This window comes from Danio rerio, chromosome 2 (assembly GCF_049306965.1).
Source record: "Danio rerio strain Tuebingen ecotype United States chromosome 2, GRCz12tu, whole genome shotgun sequence".
In the NCBI taxonomy this organism is placed as follows: domain Eukaryota; kingdom Metazoa; phylum Chordata; class Actinopteri; order Cypriniformes; family Danionidae; genus Danio; species Danio rerio.
In genome coordinates this window covers 1,691,081-1,704,343 of record NC_133177.1, presented here as the reverse complement: position 1 = coordinate 1,704,343, position 13,263 = coordinate 1,691,081, and the positions used below count along the sequence as shown (strand labels likewise).

The window sequence follows — 13,263 nt, the reverse complement described above, 5'->3', positions numbered from 1 at the left end:
TTGTTTCCAGAACAAACCACTGTTATACAATGACTTGCCTAATTACCCTAACTTTACCCTAATTACCCTAGTGAAGCCTTTACATGTCACTTTAAGCTGATATTGGGAGGGAAATATGCAGGGGGCTTATAATTGTGACTTTAACTATATGTCCATTTAGCCTGTGTTTGATAAGACACTTTCTGTAATACGCCCCCTGCTGGTTCTCAGAGTCTGCTCTTGTTCCTCAGGTTATATGACCATGGGTGCCCTCCAGGCGGCTCACTGGACGCCCCAGGCCACTCCGATGGCGTTCGGGGTTCAGACACCGCTCCACATGGCCCAGATGCTCCCCGGAGGACAGCCTGTGATTTGGGGCCAGGCCAACCTCTTCCACTCCCCAGCCACGGGTCAGCAGCAGTGGGCGTTCGTCCCGGCGCAGGCTGTTGGTTTGGGGACGCACCCCATTTCAGCCGCGGTGCTCCAGGGTCTGATCCCCCTCGCCAGCATGCGCCCTCAGTCCTGTGAACCTCCGGAGACGTCCTCAAACTTTATGAGCCCTCAGCATTTAGTAGACTCAACGGGATCTGAGCATGCCATAAACACAGACCCTCATGAGGAAGTAATAACTGCGGAGATTTGCATAAACAAACAGGACACTATTGAGCCCTCGGTGGACTCCTGCGAGGAGCTGGATCTTTCACAGATGACACTGCAGACTACAGAGCCGTCGACATCAGCGTCCGCTACTGATTCTTGTGAGTTCACGAGATGGAGGGTTATTATCTTGTGAAAGGCGTTTTTACTAGCAAGATTATTTTAATACTCGAAAACTAAAACTAATCTAAACTAGTCAACCCAGGCTCATTGTGGAAACGTAGTAAGCGAGGCGCAACTCTGCGCTGGAGTTTAGACCGGGTTAGTTTTGGTCAAATGAAAAATCTATTATAGTTTCTCAAAACAGCAACGCGCCAGCGGTCCGCCTCAGAACGTTTCCTTTTTAGACCAGAACGCCTATGGGCGCACATATGAGCGCTAATGCATTTGCTATTTAAACAGCGTAGCGCAACGCCTCAAAACCACTCTTGCGCCAAGCTGAAACTACCAAAAGACTACAGCGCCACGCCTTGCGCCAAACTGCGCCGGGTGTATGATAGGGCCCTTAGTTTTTCGCGAATACGAGAGAGGCCGCTGTTGTGCGCTTTTTCGCGTCTCAGACGCCTCTCGCGAGTGCGTTTCGCGCTGCGCTGTTCTCGCGTGAACCCGCCGGAGGCCGCTGTCCGACTGACTGGCCGCCAATCGGCCGACCCGCCCTCCTCCTTCCCTGAACCCAACCAATCTTACCGATCGACCCACCCGCCCGCTTCCCTAAACCCGAGCAACAGTTTACAAAAGCTGTCCAAAAAAATAAAAGCCCTGATTTTTTTTTTTTTTCTACCGCGTTTTCGGATTTCACCACGTTCTCACCCTGTTACGAAACTCGTTCACTTAATTTTTGGGATTCTGTTTTTGTCTTACCTGATTGCTGGAACCGCTCTTTCTCTCTGCATCTTGAGCCTGCCGACGTACACGCTGAGCTGAGTGGACAAACGGGTTGCAGCGGGGAAGCCCTCCACATGGAGGTAAGCGGTCGGCCGGCAAGCGCGAAAGGAAACGGCGTCACACCGCCCCGCAGCGTTAGCTTGAAAAAAATAATACGTACGTACCCCCCGGGACGTATTCCGCTGTCTCCAGAAACGTCCGCGGGACTACGTTTTCAGAATGAGCTTGGGTTGAAACTAGTGATGGGAAGTTCGGATCATTTTACTGACTCTGATCTTTAAGTCTCGTTCATTATTTTACTTTATTTCTTTAAGTTGCATTTGTATAGTCTGGTGGCGAGGCAGTGGCGCAGTAGGTAGTGCTGTCGCCTGCAGCAAGAATGTCGCTGGGTTGCTGGTTCGAACCTCGGCTCAGTTGGCGTTTCTGTGTGGAGTTTGCATGTTCTCCCTGCCTTCGCGTGGGTTTCATCCGGGTGCTCCTCTTTCCACCACAGTCCAAAGACATGCGGTACAGGTGAATTGGGTAGGCTAAATTGTCCGTAGTGTAAGAGTGTGTGTGGATGTTTCCCAGAGATGGGTTGCGGCTGGAAGGGCATCCGCTGCGTAAAAATCTGCTGGATAAGTTGGCGGTTCATTCCGCTGTGGCTACCCCGGATTAATAAAGGGACTAATGCCTAGCTCAGACTGCGTGATTTTAGCCCCGATTTTGGCTCGCCGACAGGTTTTGAGAAATCGCCGACAAATGCCTGAAATCACAGGCAAATCGCTGCTCGTGCACGTGAGTGACAATCACACAGTATGAACTATCAAACACGTGATCTGAGAGAATCACCGATGAGTCGCCGATGCCTGTGAGATATTTGGCGTGCTGAATATCTGGAGCTGTCAGCGATTCAAATCATGCCGTGTGAATTGAGTTTTGACTGAAAATAACATCAGCGATCGCCTACAGCCAATGAGAGAGCGGCATTCACTTGTGTGTGTGTGTGTGTGTATACCTGCTGCAGGCCAGCGGGAGGCTGGGGGAGAAGTTAAAAGCGCTCTTTTTCGGTTTATTTGGACCGACGAAATGGAGGGAAAAGTAGTGGAGGTTTGACAGGACTCAGGAGCACCCGTGTCTGTTTGACGTTTCATACAGAAAGAAATTAGTTTATTATCATCGTTAAGGAGAAATGGCTAATTCCCTTTAAACCCAGGTGAGCAAACATGGACATTTTCTACCCCATTAAAGGCTTCTTTCTCATTATGTAGTTAATAACAAAAGATATACTACATGTTTTTGGCTGTGAGACGTAGTTTGGACGAAGTTGTCGGCGATTCTCCCTATAGTAAAGTCGTGCAATGTGAATGTCCATGTCGCCGAACCATCTTGCTGTGTAAACAAAGCAGCGACGAAACGCAAGCCCAGATAGTCATGCAGTGTGAAAACATCTGTGACACGGCTACTTTGAAAATTATGCAGTCTGAACTCGGCATAAGCCGACAAGAAAATGAATGAATGAATGAATGGTCTGTTCACATAATTATTACATTTTTATTACTTAGATGTCTGCTAAAAGGTTTATGAAACTGCGCAGACATTAAACTGTCGACACTAGACATTTTCTCATAACTCTGATAAACTACAATTACTAAAACAAAGAAAATGAAATATATATTGTAAAAACTATTTAAAAAAAAAACAAATCCTACTATCCTGTTCTCTAGGTGCGACTCCTGATCCGGAGAAGCAAACCACCGCAGATGCCACTTCAGTAGAGGAATTACAGGACAGCTCAGTCAGTGTGCCAGAAGTTTTGGTAAGGTCATTTTTTTAAGAAATCAATAGAAATGTCTTGTGTAATATTAAGGGTTTCCACGGGTCATGGGATTTTTGGAGTATCGTGGAAGTTTAAGGGAGGTCTGTTACTGACTGAAATGAGAAACAGAGAAAGTGTTTACCTCTTTAGCGTACTACATTATTGTTGAAACATGAATGACTCAAATGATTAAAACAAACAAAACTATTAAAGTTATGAATTAAAATCATGTTAAAATATCACATTTTTAGCCTACTATTAAACAAAGTGCATAAAAGCTTGCTTCTCATATTTATGATCGTTGATAATATCGTAATTTATTTAATAAGGTGTTAGCTGACATATCCAACCCTCTTTTTTGCCAAAAAAGAAATATACTGCAAAAATAAGATCTATAGTTTAATGCTGAAGAGCTGCCTTAATCCTTCTTGGCGTAGATTCAACATGCTACTGGAAATATTCCTCAGAGATTTTGCATCAGTTGCTGCAGATTTGTCGGCTGCACATCCATGAAGCCAATCTCCCATTCCACCACATCCCAAAGCTGCTCTATTGGATTGAGCTCTGGAGACTGTTGAGGCCATTTGAGTACAGTGAACTCATTGTCATGTTCTAGAAACCAGTCTGAGATGATTGAGCTTTATGACATGGTGTTATCCTGCTGGAAGTAGCCATCAGAAGATGGAGACACTGTGCTCATAAAGGGATGGACATGGTCAGCAGCAATACTCAGGTAGGCTGTGGCGTTGATGCTCAGTTGGTACTAATGGACCCAAAGAAAATCTCCCCCACACCATTACACCACCACCAGCAGCCTAAACCGCTGACACAAGGCAGGATGGATCCATGCTTTCATGTTGTTGGAGCCAAATTCTGAGCTGAGCATCCGACAGCAGAAATGGAGACTCATCAGAGCAGGCAACGTTTCTCCAATCTTCTATTGTCCAGTTTTGGTGAGTCTGTGTGAATTGTAGCCTCAGTTTCCTGTTCTTAGCTGACAGGAGCGGCACCCGGTGTGCTCTTCTGCTGCTGTAGCTCATCCGCCTCAAGGTTGGATGTGTTGTGTGTTCAGAGATGCTCTTCTGCAGAGCTCGGTTGTAGCGAGTGCTTATTTGAGTTACTGTTGCCTTTCTATCAGCTGGAACCAGTCTGGCCATTCTCCTCTGACCTCCGGCATCAACAAGGCATTTGTGCCCACAGAACTGCCGCTCACTGGATATTTCCTCTTTGTCGGAGCATTCTCTGTAAACCCTAGAGATGGTTGTGCATGAAAATCCCAGTAGATCAGCAGTTTCTGAAATACTCAGAGCAGCCCGTCTGGCAGCAACAACCATGCCACGTTCAAAGTCTCTTAAATCCCCCTTGTTCCCCATTCTGATGCTCAGTTTTGAACTGCAGCAGATCGTCTTGACCATGTCTACGAGTTGCTGCCATGTGATTGGCTGATTGGAAATTTGCATTAACGTGCAGTTGGACTGGTGTACCTAATTAAGTATATTGTCAAAACTCTCAAATTACTCACTTTTAAGTGAGTTTTTCCTTAAAACAAGCTAAATAATCTGCCAATGTGGTAAGCTAAATATTAGTATGTCCAAAGGAAAAACAATATTATTTTATTTACAGCCAGTGGTGGAAAGAGTACTGAAAAATCATACTCAACTAAAAGTACCATTACTTGCCTAGTGAGTATTACGCTGTGAAAAGCTGATGCATTTACATGTTATTTGTGGATGTGTGTGTAAACGTAACATTCTGTAGTGCATTTAGTTATTGCCCATCAGGCACACATCGTCATGAGATGTTAATATTAGGTTAGATTTAGGTTGTGATGTCAGGTGACCAAAATTTAATGTCTAGCCAGCGTCTAATGATAATGTTATTTTGATGTCCAGTAATAACGACGTTAAATGACGTTGATATTTGGTTGATTTTAGGTTGTGTTAGAAAGTAACCAAAATCCAATGTCAAGCCAACATCCTAAACCTATTGATGTCAAATACTGATATTGATTTTAGACGTCTTCTTGGACACTTTTAATGCTTCCAAACAGTTTGCTGTATTTATAAAGCGCCCATTTCTTGAAGTACTTCATTATGATGCTATTTACCTTCATTGTGTGATTTGATTGGACAGGAATCACAGGTCTGATTTTGTTAATCTCCATAGACAAGAAAAAAACTAGTGACTGCAGGTTAAAGGAAAGTAGTGGAGTAAAAGTACCGGTACAGCACTAAAAATGTACTCAAGTAAGAGTAAAAGTACACTTTTTTAAAAAACTACTCAGTAAATTACAATTCCTGAGAAAAGGTAATTAATTACAGTAATTTGAGTATTTGTAATGAGTTACTTTACACCACTGCTTACAGCATTGACAGATTATTTTGCTTGTTTTAAGGAAAACTTGCTTCATTTTGACACATTATTTCTTAAAACAAGACAATAGTTTGGGCTCATCTAGAAAAGGCTTCCTAATTTAAGAATTTTTAGATATTTGGACTAGAAAAAAGACAAAAACTCTAAGTAAGAAACGTTTTTTTTTTGCAGTGTGTGGGCATGTTTGCGTTTCCATCAGCGTTTTGTACTGTGATAGCTCAGAATGAGCACATATAAAAGCAGGATAGGTAGCACATCTATTGTCATGTTTGTTCTCATCAATAGTCTCGTTCTCTGTGTTGCAGGAGAAAGCAGCAGATGCTCAGATAAATCCTCCAGACTCTTCCCAGCAGGATGCCTAAAGAGCGACGTCTTCTGGGTCGGTTTCTCTCCTCCTCGCTTCCTTTTTCAGGAAAACACCAGGGGATGCACGGGGAGAGGAGGATAGGGTTTTCTGTTGCTTTCTGCTTCTGCAAATTAGTCACAGATGCTCAGCGGAGCGCAGGATAATCCCAAAGCTTCACCTCAGTTCAGTGCTGCAGGAATTTCAGCAAAATACAGTGCGTTTCAGGCCATGTTCACACTATTTTTTAAAACACATATTCTTCTTTGGCCTTTCGTCCACACTGAGATGGCACTTTTAGGAAATGAAAACGTATCTGTGATGAAAACACTGTCTAAAGTGGAGAAATGTGAAAATTGGATTCTTTTATGTTGTCCCAACACAAATCAAAGCTTAAAGGTGCAGGGGTGCGTTTCCCAGACATCGACGCAACTCGCGGGTGAACATAGCACGTGTTTGCATCATGATGGAATTGTTATTCATAAGGTGAAGTTTATTAGCAAATAAACCGAAGTAAACTGTGCACTATTTATCTTTTCATTTCTAGGAAGAGCCACTGAAGAGGAAACAAAGCGGAAGGGACTGAAAATAACTGTGCTGAACTTTGTGGGATGTTTCACAAAGTCTGATGACCGAAAACTGAGAGACTGGATCTATTTTAATGAACAAAGTGCACCTTTAGCTCGCAAAGGACAGAGTTTGACTGTCTTATCAATAGCCAGGAATGAAATACTCCAGAAATGAAATATTTTTTTGCAAAATAAATCTAAAAACTGACGCAATGTGGGAAGCGAGGCCAGTGGGATCACAGTATGATGGACGTGCAAATGCATGAAGTCAAAGACGAATAAAAAGAGTTTTTTAGAAGCCAAAAAAATTATAATATTTAAATTAAAATCATCTTTTTTTATTTAAAGGTGCAGTAGGTGATCTGCCAAAATGCCATTCATTAGCATAATAGCTTTGAAAACACAGTCCCTCTCTTGCCGTCCAAAGCCACGTGTCCTGAAATCACGAACTCACACATTAAAGATGACAGAAACCCACTAGATCATGTCATTCGCCAGTTAGAAAACATTAAAATACTTAATACTACAGTTCCCAACAAAAAATGGTATTATATCTAGCACATGTTCAGCTGTGGAGCAAGCAAAACTTGCCATAATGTGCAATATTTCATGCATGCAAGGATCGCTCATCTATTGGAGCAGCGCATGTGAGATGCTGGTTTTCTGCGCACATGCGTCAGTTTGCTTTCACCAGCATTGTTTTAGTCAACCCAGGCTCATTCTGAAAGAGTAACCCCGTAGACGTTTCTGTAGAGCGCAAAATACGTCCCGGGAGGTACGTATTTGTGCAGTTTTTGTTTTTCGACAATCCGCGAGAGATCACGCTCGCGCTGGTTGTAAAAAGCCACCAGAGGCAGCTGTCGAGTGACCGTCTGTCTGACTGACTGAATGACCGAATGACTAAACCAGGGGTCACCAACATGGTGTCTGTGGGCCCCAGGTAGCCCACCGGGTTCACATGAGTTGCCCGCGGGCCTGTTCTAAAAATAGCTCACCATAGCACCACATATGAGTAAGCTGCATCTAATATTTTTATAGGGATTCTTTTTAAATCACACTTGCATTGGTGTAAATTTACTTTAAGTTATATTTAAAAAAAAAACTTTAAAAACTATTTCAGACAAATGAAGTGTTGCATATTGATATTTATCTAACTTGTTAAATCATTGTTGACAACTACTGTAAGAAATCATTACCATGATCAATGTCTTCACATAGATGAATATTATTCATTATTAATAATAACATACAATTAAAAGTAAATTAATAAAATGTGTTATTTAATAACTGGTAGCCCTTCACACTAAGCAGTACCCAAGAAGTAGCTCTCAGTTTCCAAAAGGTTGGTGACCCCTGGACTAAACGGTTGACTGGGCGACCCAGCCACCCTCCTCCTCCTCCTTCCCTAAACCCAAGCGACGATTTACAAAAGCCGTGCAGAAAAAGAAAAGCCCTTGTCAGATTTTGACCGCGTTTTTGGATTTCACCGCATTCTCGCCGTTATGAACCCGTTCGCTTTATTTTTTGTATTCTGTTTTTTGTCTTGCCTGATGTTTGGAACCTTTCTTCTCCCAGTCGTCACCGCAGCCGGTTCCTCCTCTGGGCCTCCGCTCTGCCGACGTAACACGACAAGCTAACCAGACAAAGGGCGGGAAAGCCCTCCACATAGAGGTGAGCCGTCAGCCAACGAGCGCGAAGAGGAGCGGCGTCACACCGCCCCGTAGCGTTCGCTTGAATAAACGAAATGCAGCCATAAGTACCTCCGGCCACGTAAACCGCGGTCTCCAGAAACGTCCGCTAGGATACATTTTCAGAATGAGCTTGGGTTGGTTTTAGTTGCACATAGAGATAAACAAACTTGCGCGTGCTAAAGATGCTAAATATAAATGACCCCTAACGTCTTCTTTTTGGGATTACCTCTCTAAATTTATACATTAGCATTTTTTTTTGCACTGTCCCCCCCATGCCGCCTCCAGCAAGATGTCGCTTTAGGCGATCACCGATATTGCCTATGCCTAAATCCGCCACTGATATAACCCATTCATAAAACAACCCAAACTACATCAGCTCTGCGTTACTGAAATATGTTTTAAAGCAGAACATTACCCGTCTAAGGGTGCTTTCACACCTGTGAATGGATTCAGTTGTTCCGAAACAGAGATTACAATTGTTACATTGTTGCTCTTTGCTCTTGGAGCGGTTCGCTTTCACACTGCAAAGTTTCTAATCGGACCAAAAGAGCTAAAACAAGTCACGTGCGAGTAAACTCTCCTCACATTGGTCAGTGTCAGGGTTTATTTTGCAGCGTCCCGCTCAGCTGTCAGGAGGTGGTGGTTTGGTGGTGATTGACAGGGTGCGCGCGCGACGTGTCTGAGGAGAGACGCGGTGGGGAGGGGTGAGAAGGGTGCGAGACGATGCCTATTTGAGGACCAGGAGGGAGACGCGAGATTACCGGGAGATCATCACTCGTTTGCGGGGATCCGGAGACTCGCGAAACTTCCCGCCATACTCATAATTCTCTCTTCATATAGCCGTAAGCCTATTACATATCCATAAAACACTGTGATATAACCGCGCTCGGATCGGATCGCTTTCTCACTGCAATCGAACCGCTCTAGGGTTCGTTTCAATCGAGCCGAGACCACCTCATTCAAGCGATCTCGGAGCGATTACTTTGGCGTGGAACAGAGCGTGATTGCCCTGTTCACATATGCCAATCGAACCGCGCTAACTGGGCAAACGAGATACGTTCCGAAACAAAAGTGTAGGTGTGAAAGCACCCTAAGAGAAATACTTCAGCCATGGTGTCGTTCTTACTCCAGCGTGCAAAACTCACACCAATATTGATTCAGGATTTTGATTCAGCAATTGACTTAACACTTTCTCGTGTGCAAACGGCAGATCTGCGTGACACTTTAAGCTGCGGATCCGTTGAAATATTTGAACTCCTGCGACTAGACCGTATGCGACCGGCCGACCGGATGTCATGTATTCCAGTGTTGTCCAAGCAGGTCTGTGCACGCGATATGAGAAATAGTAGTTTATTTGGTTATTTTTTTTAAATCGGTAAATGTCTATATTAACAAAAAAAAAAAATCTGTTCAATATATAATAAAAAAAATATTTTTTTATTGTCTCCACATTCCCTCCAATATTTTTAGCGATCTCTAAGTTTCTAGTATTCATTCATTCTTTCAACCACTGTGAAAGCAGAGAATAATGGCTCTTTTGCACTCCCTTAATTCAGACACAGAACAGCTTCTCTCCCATTGTGCACGTCAGAACTGAACATTCTGTGCGACTGCCACAAGGGGGCGTATTCCGACAGTCGTGTCCAAATGTTGTGTGCAGTGGATGCCTCAACCAGAATATAAAAACACACATATACACTTTTAGATCATTTACTTTCATCAGTACTATCGGACTTTAAAGAGACTTTCAACCAGCACAACAACACACGTCTCTGACGACGATCACCTACTGCACCTTTACCTTTTATTTTTGGAAGAGCCTGTATGTTGACATTGTGCTGAGGTTTTTCTCCAGGGAAAGATTAATTAATTAATATGATTATTACTATTTTGAAAAGCAATTTAAAATAATTTCAACATAATCAAAGCATCTCCATTTATGATCTTCATTGTGTATTATGATATTGTTCATGTTTTGTGTTTTTGAATGACAAACTGTATTTGTCGAATTTCTCAAATCCGTGTTATGAAATTGGCTTTACTCAGTGTTGCAAGTTCAGTGTGGTTCATGAGCAGTTTGCTGTATACATGTGTCTCTTCAGGGTTCATGTTTGTTTTACTCCTTTATAGAAATCTGATATATGCAAATTACCTGTGTAAAATACAAGGTCATGTTTAAATTGCACAAATGCAACATATTTTACTTCAGCTTAGTCCCTTGTTTATCAGGGGTCGCCACAGCGGAATGAACCGCCAACTATTCAAGCATATGTTTTACACAGCGGATTCCCTTCTAGCTGCACCCCAGTACTGGGAAACGCGCATAAACTCTCATTCACACACACTCATACACTACAGACAATTTAGATCATCGATTCCCCTATAGCGCATGTGTTTGGACTGTGAAACCGGAGCACCCGGAGGAAACCCATGCCAACACTGGGAGAACATGCAAACCACAGTGCTTAACACTGAGCTGTATTTTTCAATAGTGTCTGGATGCAGCCTTTATGATGCAAGCTGAGACTGCATCTCTCAGCGATGCAATGTCAGACACAATGCACTTAAATGGAGCTAGTGACGTCACTGTGACGGGTTGGGTTAGGGGCGGGGTTAGGTGAGCCCATTAAAAAGCATTGGATGCAGCCCAGATTGCACTGCACCAGGTCTGCAGCCAGACCCCTCTCGTATTTTTACATATATTTTTTATCTAAATATGTATATGTTCAAATATTGTTGCTATAAATGTATAAATGTGTTTATAAATGACCATATGTATGTCATGGTGGCACAGTGGGTAGCCACCCTGCTGACAAAATCCAGCTTAAACCAGCCTAGGCTGGTTGGCTGGTTTTAGCTGGTTGACCAGGCTGGTTTTAGAGGGGTTTTGGCCACTTCCAGGCTGGTTTCCAGCCATTTCCAGCCTGGTCTTAGCTGGTCAAGCTGGAAAATGATCAGCCAAATCCAGCTAAATCCAGCTTGACCAGCCTGGTTTAAGCTGGACATAGCTGGTTTTGGCTGGACTCCCAGCTTGGCTAGGCTGGTCAAGCTGGTTTTAGCTGGTCGTCTCCTAGCCCGACCAGCTAAGACCAGGCTGGAAATGGCTGGAAACCAGCCTGGAAGTGGCCAAAACCCCTCTAAAACCAGCCTGGTCGACCAGCTAAAACCAGCCAATCAGCCTAGACTGGTTTAAGCTGGATTTTTCAGCAGGGCACACAGCAAAAAGGTCGCTGGTTCAAGCCCCAGGAGGGTCAGTTAGCATTTACATTACTGTGAGGGTTGAAGAAAGGGTAGGCGTTAACAAAGAGCATAGAATCACCAAGAGGCGACACTCTAGTGCGATTCCGGAAACAGCCACTAGATGCTGCTAGTGTCACGCGGCGGCCATTTTGGAATGAAAATTCCAATGGAACAGCATCATATTATAAGTCTGTATAATAAACTATTAAAAGTGCTGATGATTGTGATGGTAAGTGTTGTATTGTCGTCTTTCAGGTTGTATCTCAGCTTTAAAGCGGTTTTTAAATAAATAAATAAAAAACTAAGCAGCTGCTCGCCATCGCGACAGCAATAAGATCCAATGGACAGCCGATCGCTTTCACTTCAAAATGGCGGAATCCGGGGCTGTTGCTTGGCGCTGCTGTTGCAGTGGAACGCTCTATTGAGTGTCGCCTCTTGGTCATTCTAAGCTCTTTGGCGTTAAAAGAATGCAAATTAATCTGTAATTTAATTAATAATACGAAAAATACTCTGTATAATCACTGTTGCTACATTACTTTGAGAGTTGGGGTAGGGGTAGATGTTAATAAAAATACAATCAATGGATAATTTAATAAATAATAAATATAATAAATAATAAATAAATTATAATAAATAATAAATATTCTCGTTAACTTCCGGGCACAGCTGTATTCCTTCTGGCGACCCCAAGTTAATAAAGGAACTAAGCCGAAAAGAAAATGAATGAATGAATATGACCATATATCAGATTTCCATATGGGTGTACTGTATGTTGATCTGTCAGATTAAAAGAAGTCCATGTCAAGGGCTACAGCGCCAGTTTCACACAATTAACAAATGTTGTAGATAAAGCAGTTTAATTACGGTTTCTGTCTGAATATCTTTGTCCCGATATAACACAGTTTTTTTTGTATCGTAGTTGCAACACAGACTCATTGAAAATGCATTCTTCAGCCCACATTTTTGTAAGATCGCTAAAGAAAAAAGTACTTAAACACACGTTTGACTGCAGTTTGTGGGTGAAATGAACACTAGGGGGCGACATAAACACGCACTAAATCACACTAGTATGGCGACATCAACTTTAGCTCCTTTTCACACTAATGATATTTATAGGGACACGTTATTGGAGAATACAGGATTATTTTCATGCAGTTCTTTGCTCAACACCAAATAAACATCACTAAACATCTTAACACGTTGAACACGTTTGCCCGTAGCATACTTTGTTGTTTTAATACTGCAGAGTGCTCGGGTTTGAGTCTGGTGAAGCACGCTTCAACAAATGAGAGAAAAGCAATGTAAAATCAAGGTAAACTATGTGTTCGCAGTGCACTTTTCTCTTCCGTCTGCTTCTGAAAACACTATTGGTTGGGATTAGCGAAGGGTTTAGCTCAGTGTTTTGCTAGCTGATCTGTACCACAAGCTCCACCTTCTAGTGAACGTCTACAAAAAGGATGTGTATCTGAAACACACCCTAAGTAACATATTTCAGATTCACAAACATGTAAACAGCGCCCTCTAGTGGATTTGCTATCTGAAAAGTGCAACGAAACGTACCCGGAGCAATGTATTTTATGCTGGGAAAATGTAGGCTGAGGTATGTATTTACAATGAGCCTAATAAGTGCCAATTTTATTAAGTTATTTTCTGATCTGACACTACTCTGACACATTTAGTTGGCCTTAATTTGTCTACAAACAAAACATTGAGCAATGTGTACGAGAC

The 13,263-nt window shown here is 42.9% G+C and overlaps 1 protein-coding gene across 48 annotated transcripts in view; it reads left to right on the top strand.

Moving 5' to 3' along the window:
• dab1b (DAB adaptor protein 1b) overlaps window positions 1–10,348 on the top strand; it is a 74,115-nt gene extending 63,767 nt beyond the window's left edge. For 26 of the 48 annotated variants that reach the window (XM_073921052.1, XM_073921042.1, XM_073921046.1 and 23 more), the window contains 4 exons: window positions 231–737; window positions 3,228–3,319; window positions 5,998–6,071; window positions 6,583–6,720. In XM_073921052.1, the coding sequence (XP_073777153.1) occupies window positions 231–737; window positions 3,228–3,319; window positions 5,998–6,054 (656 nt within the window). In that variant the 3' untranslated portion in view covers window positions 6,055–6,071; window positions 6,583–6,720. 48 annotated transcript variants of the gene reach the window in all.
• Window positions 10,349–13,263: the final 2,915 nt, after the last annotated feature.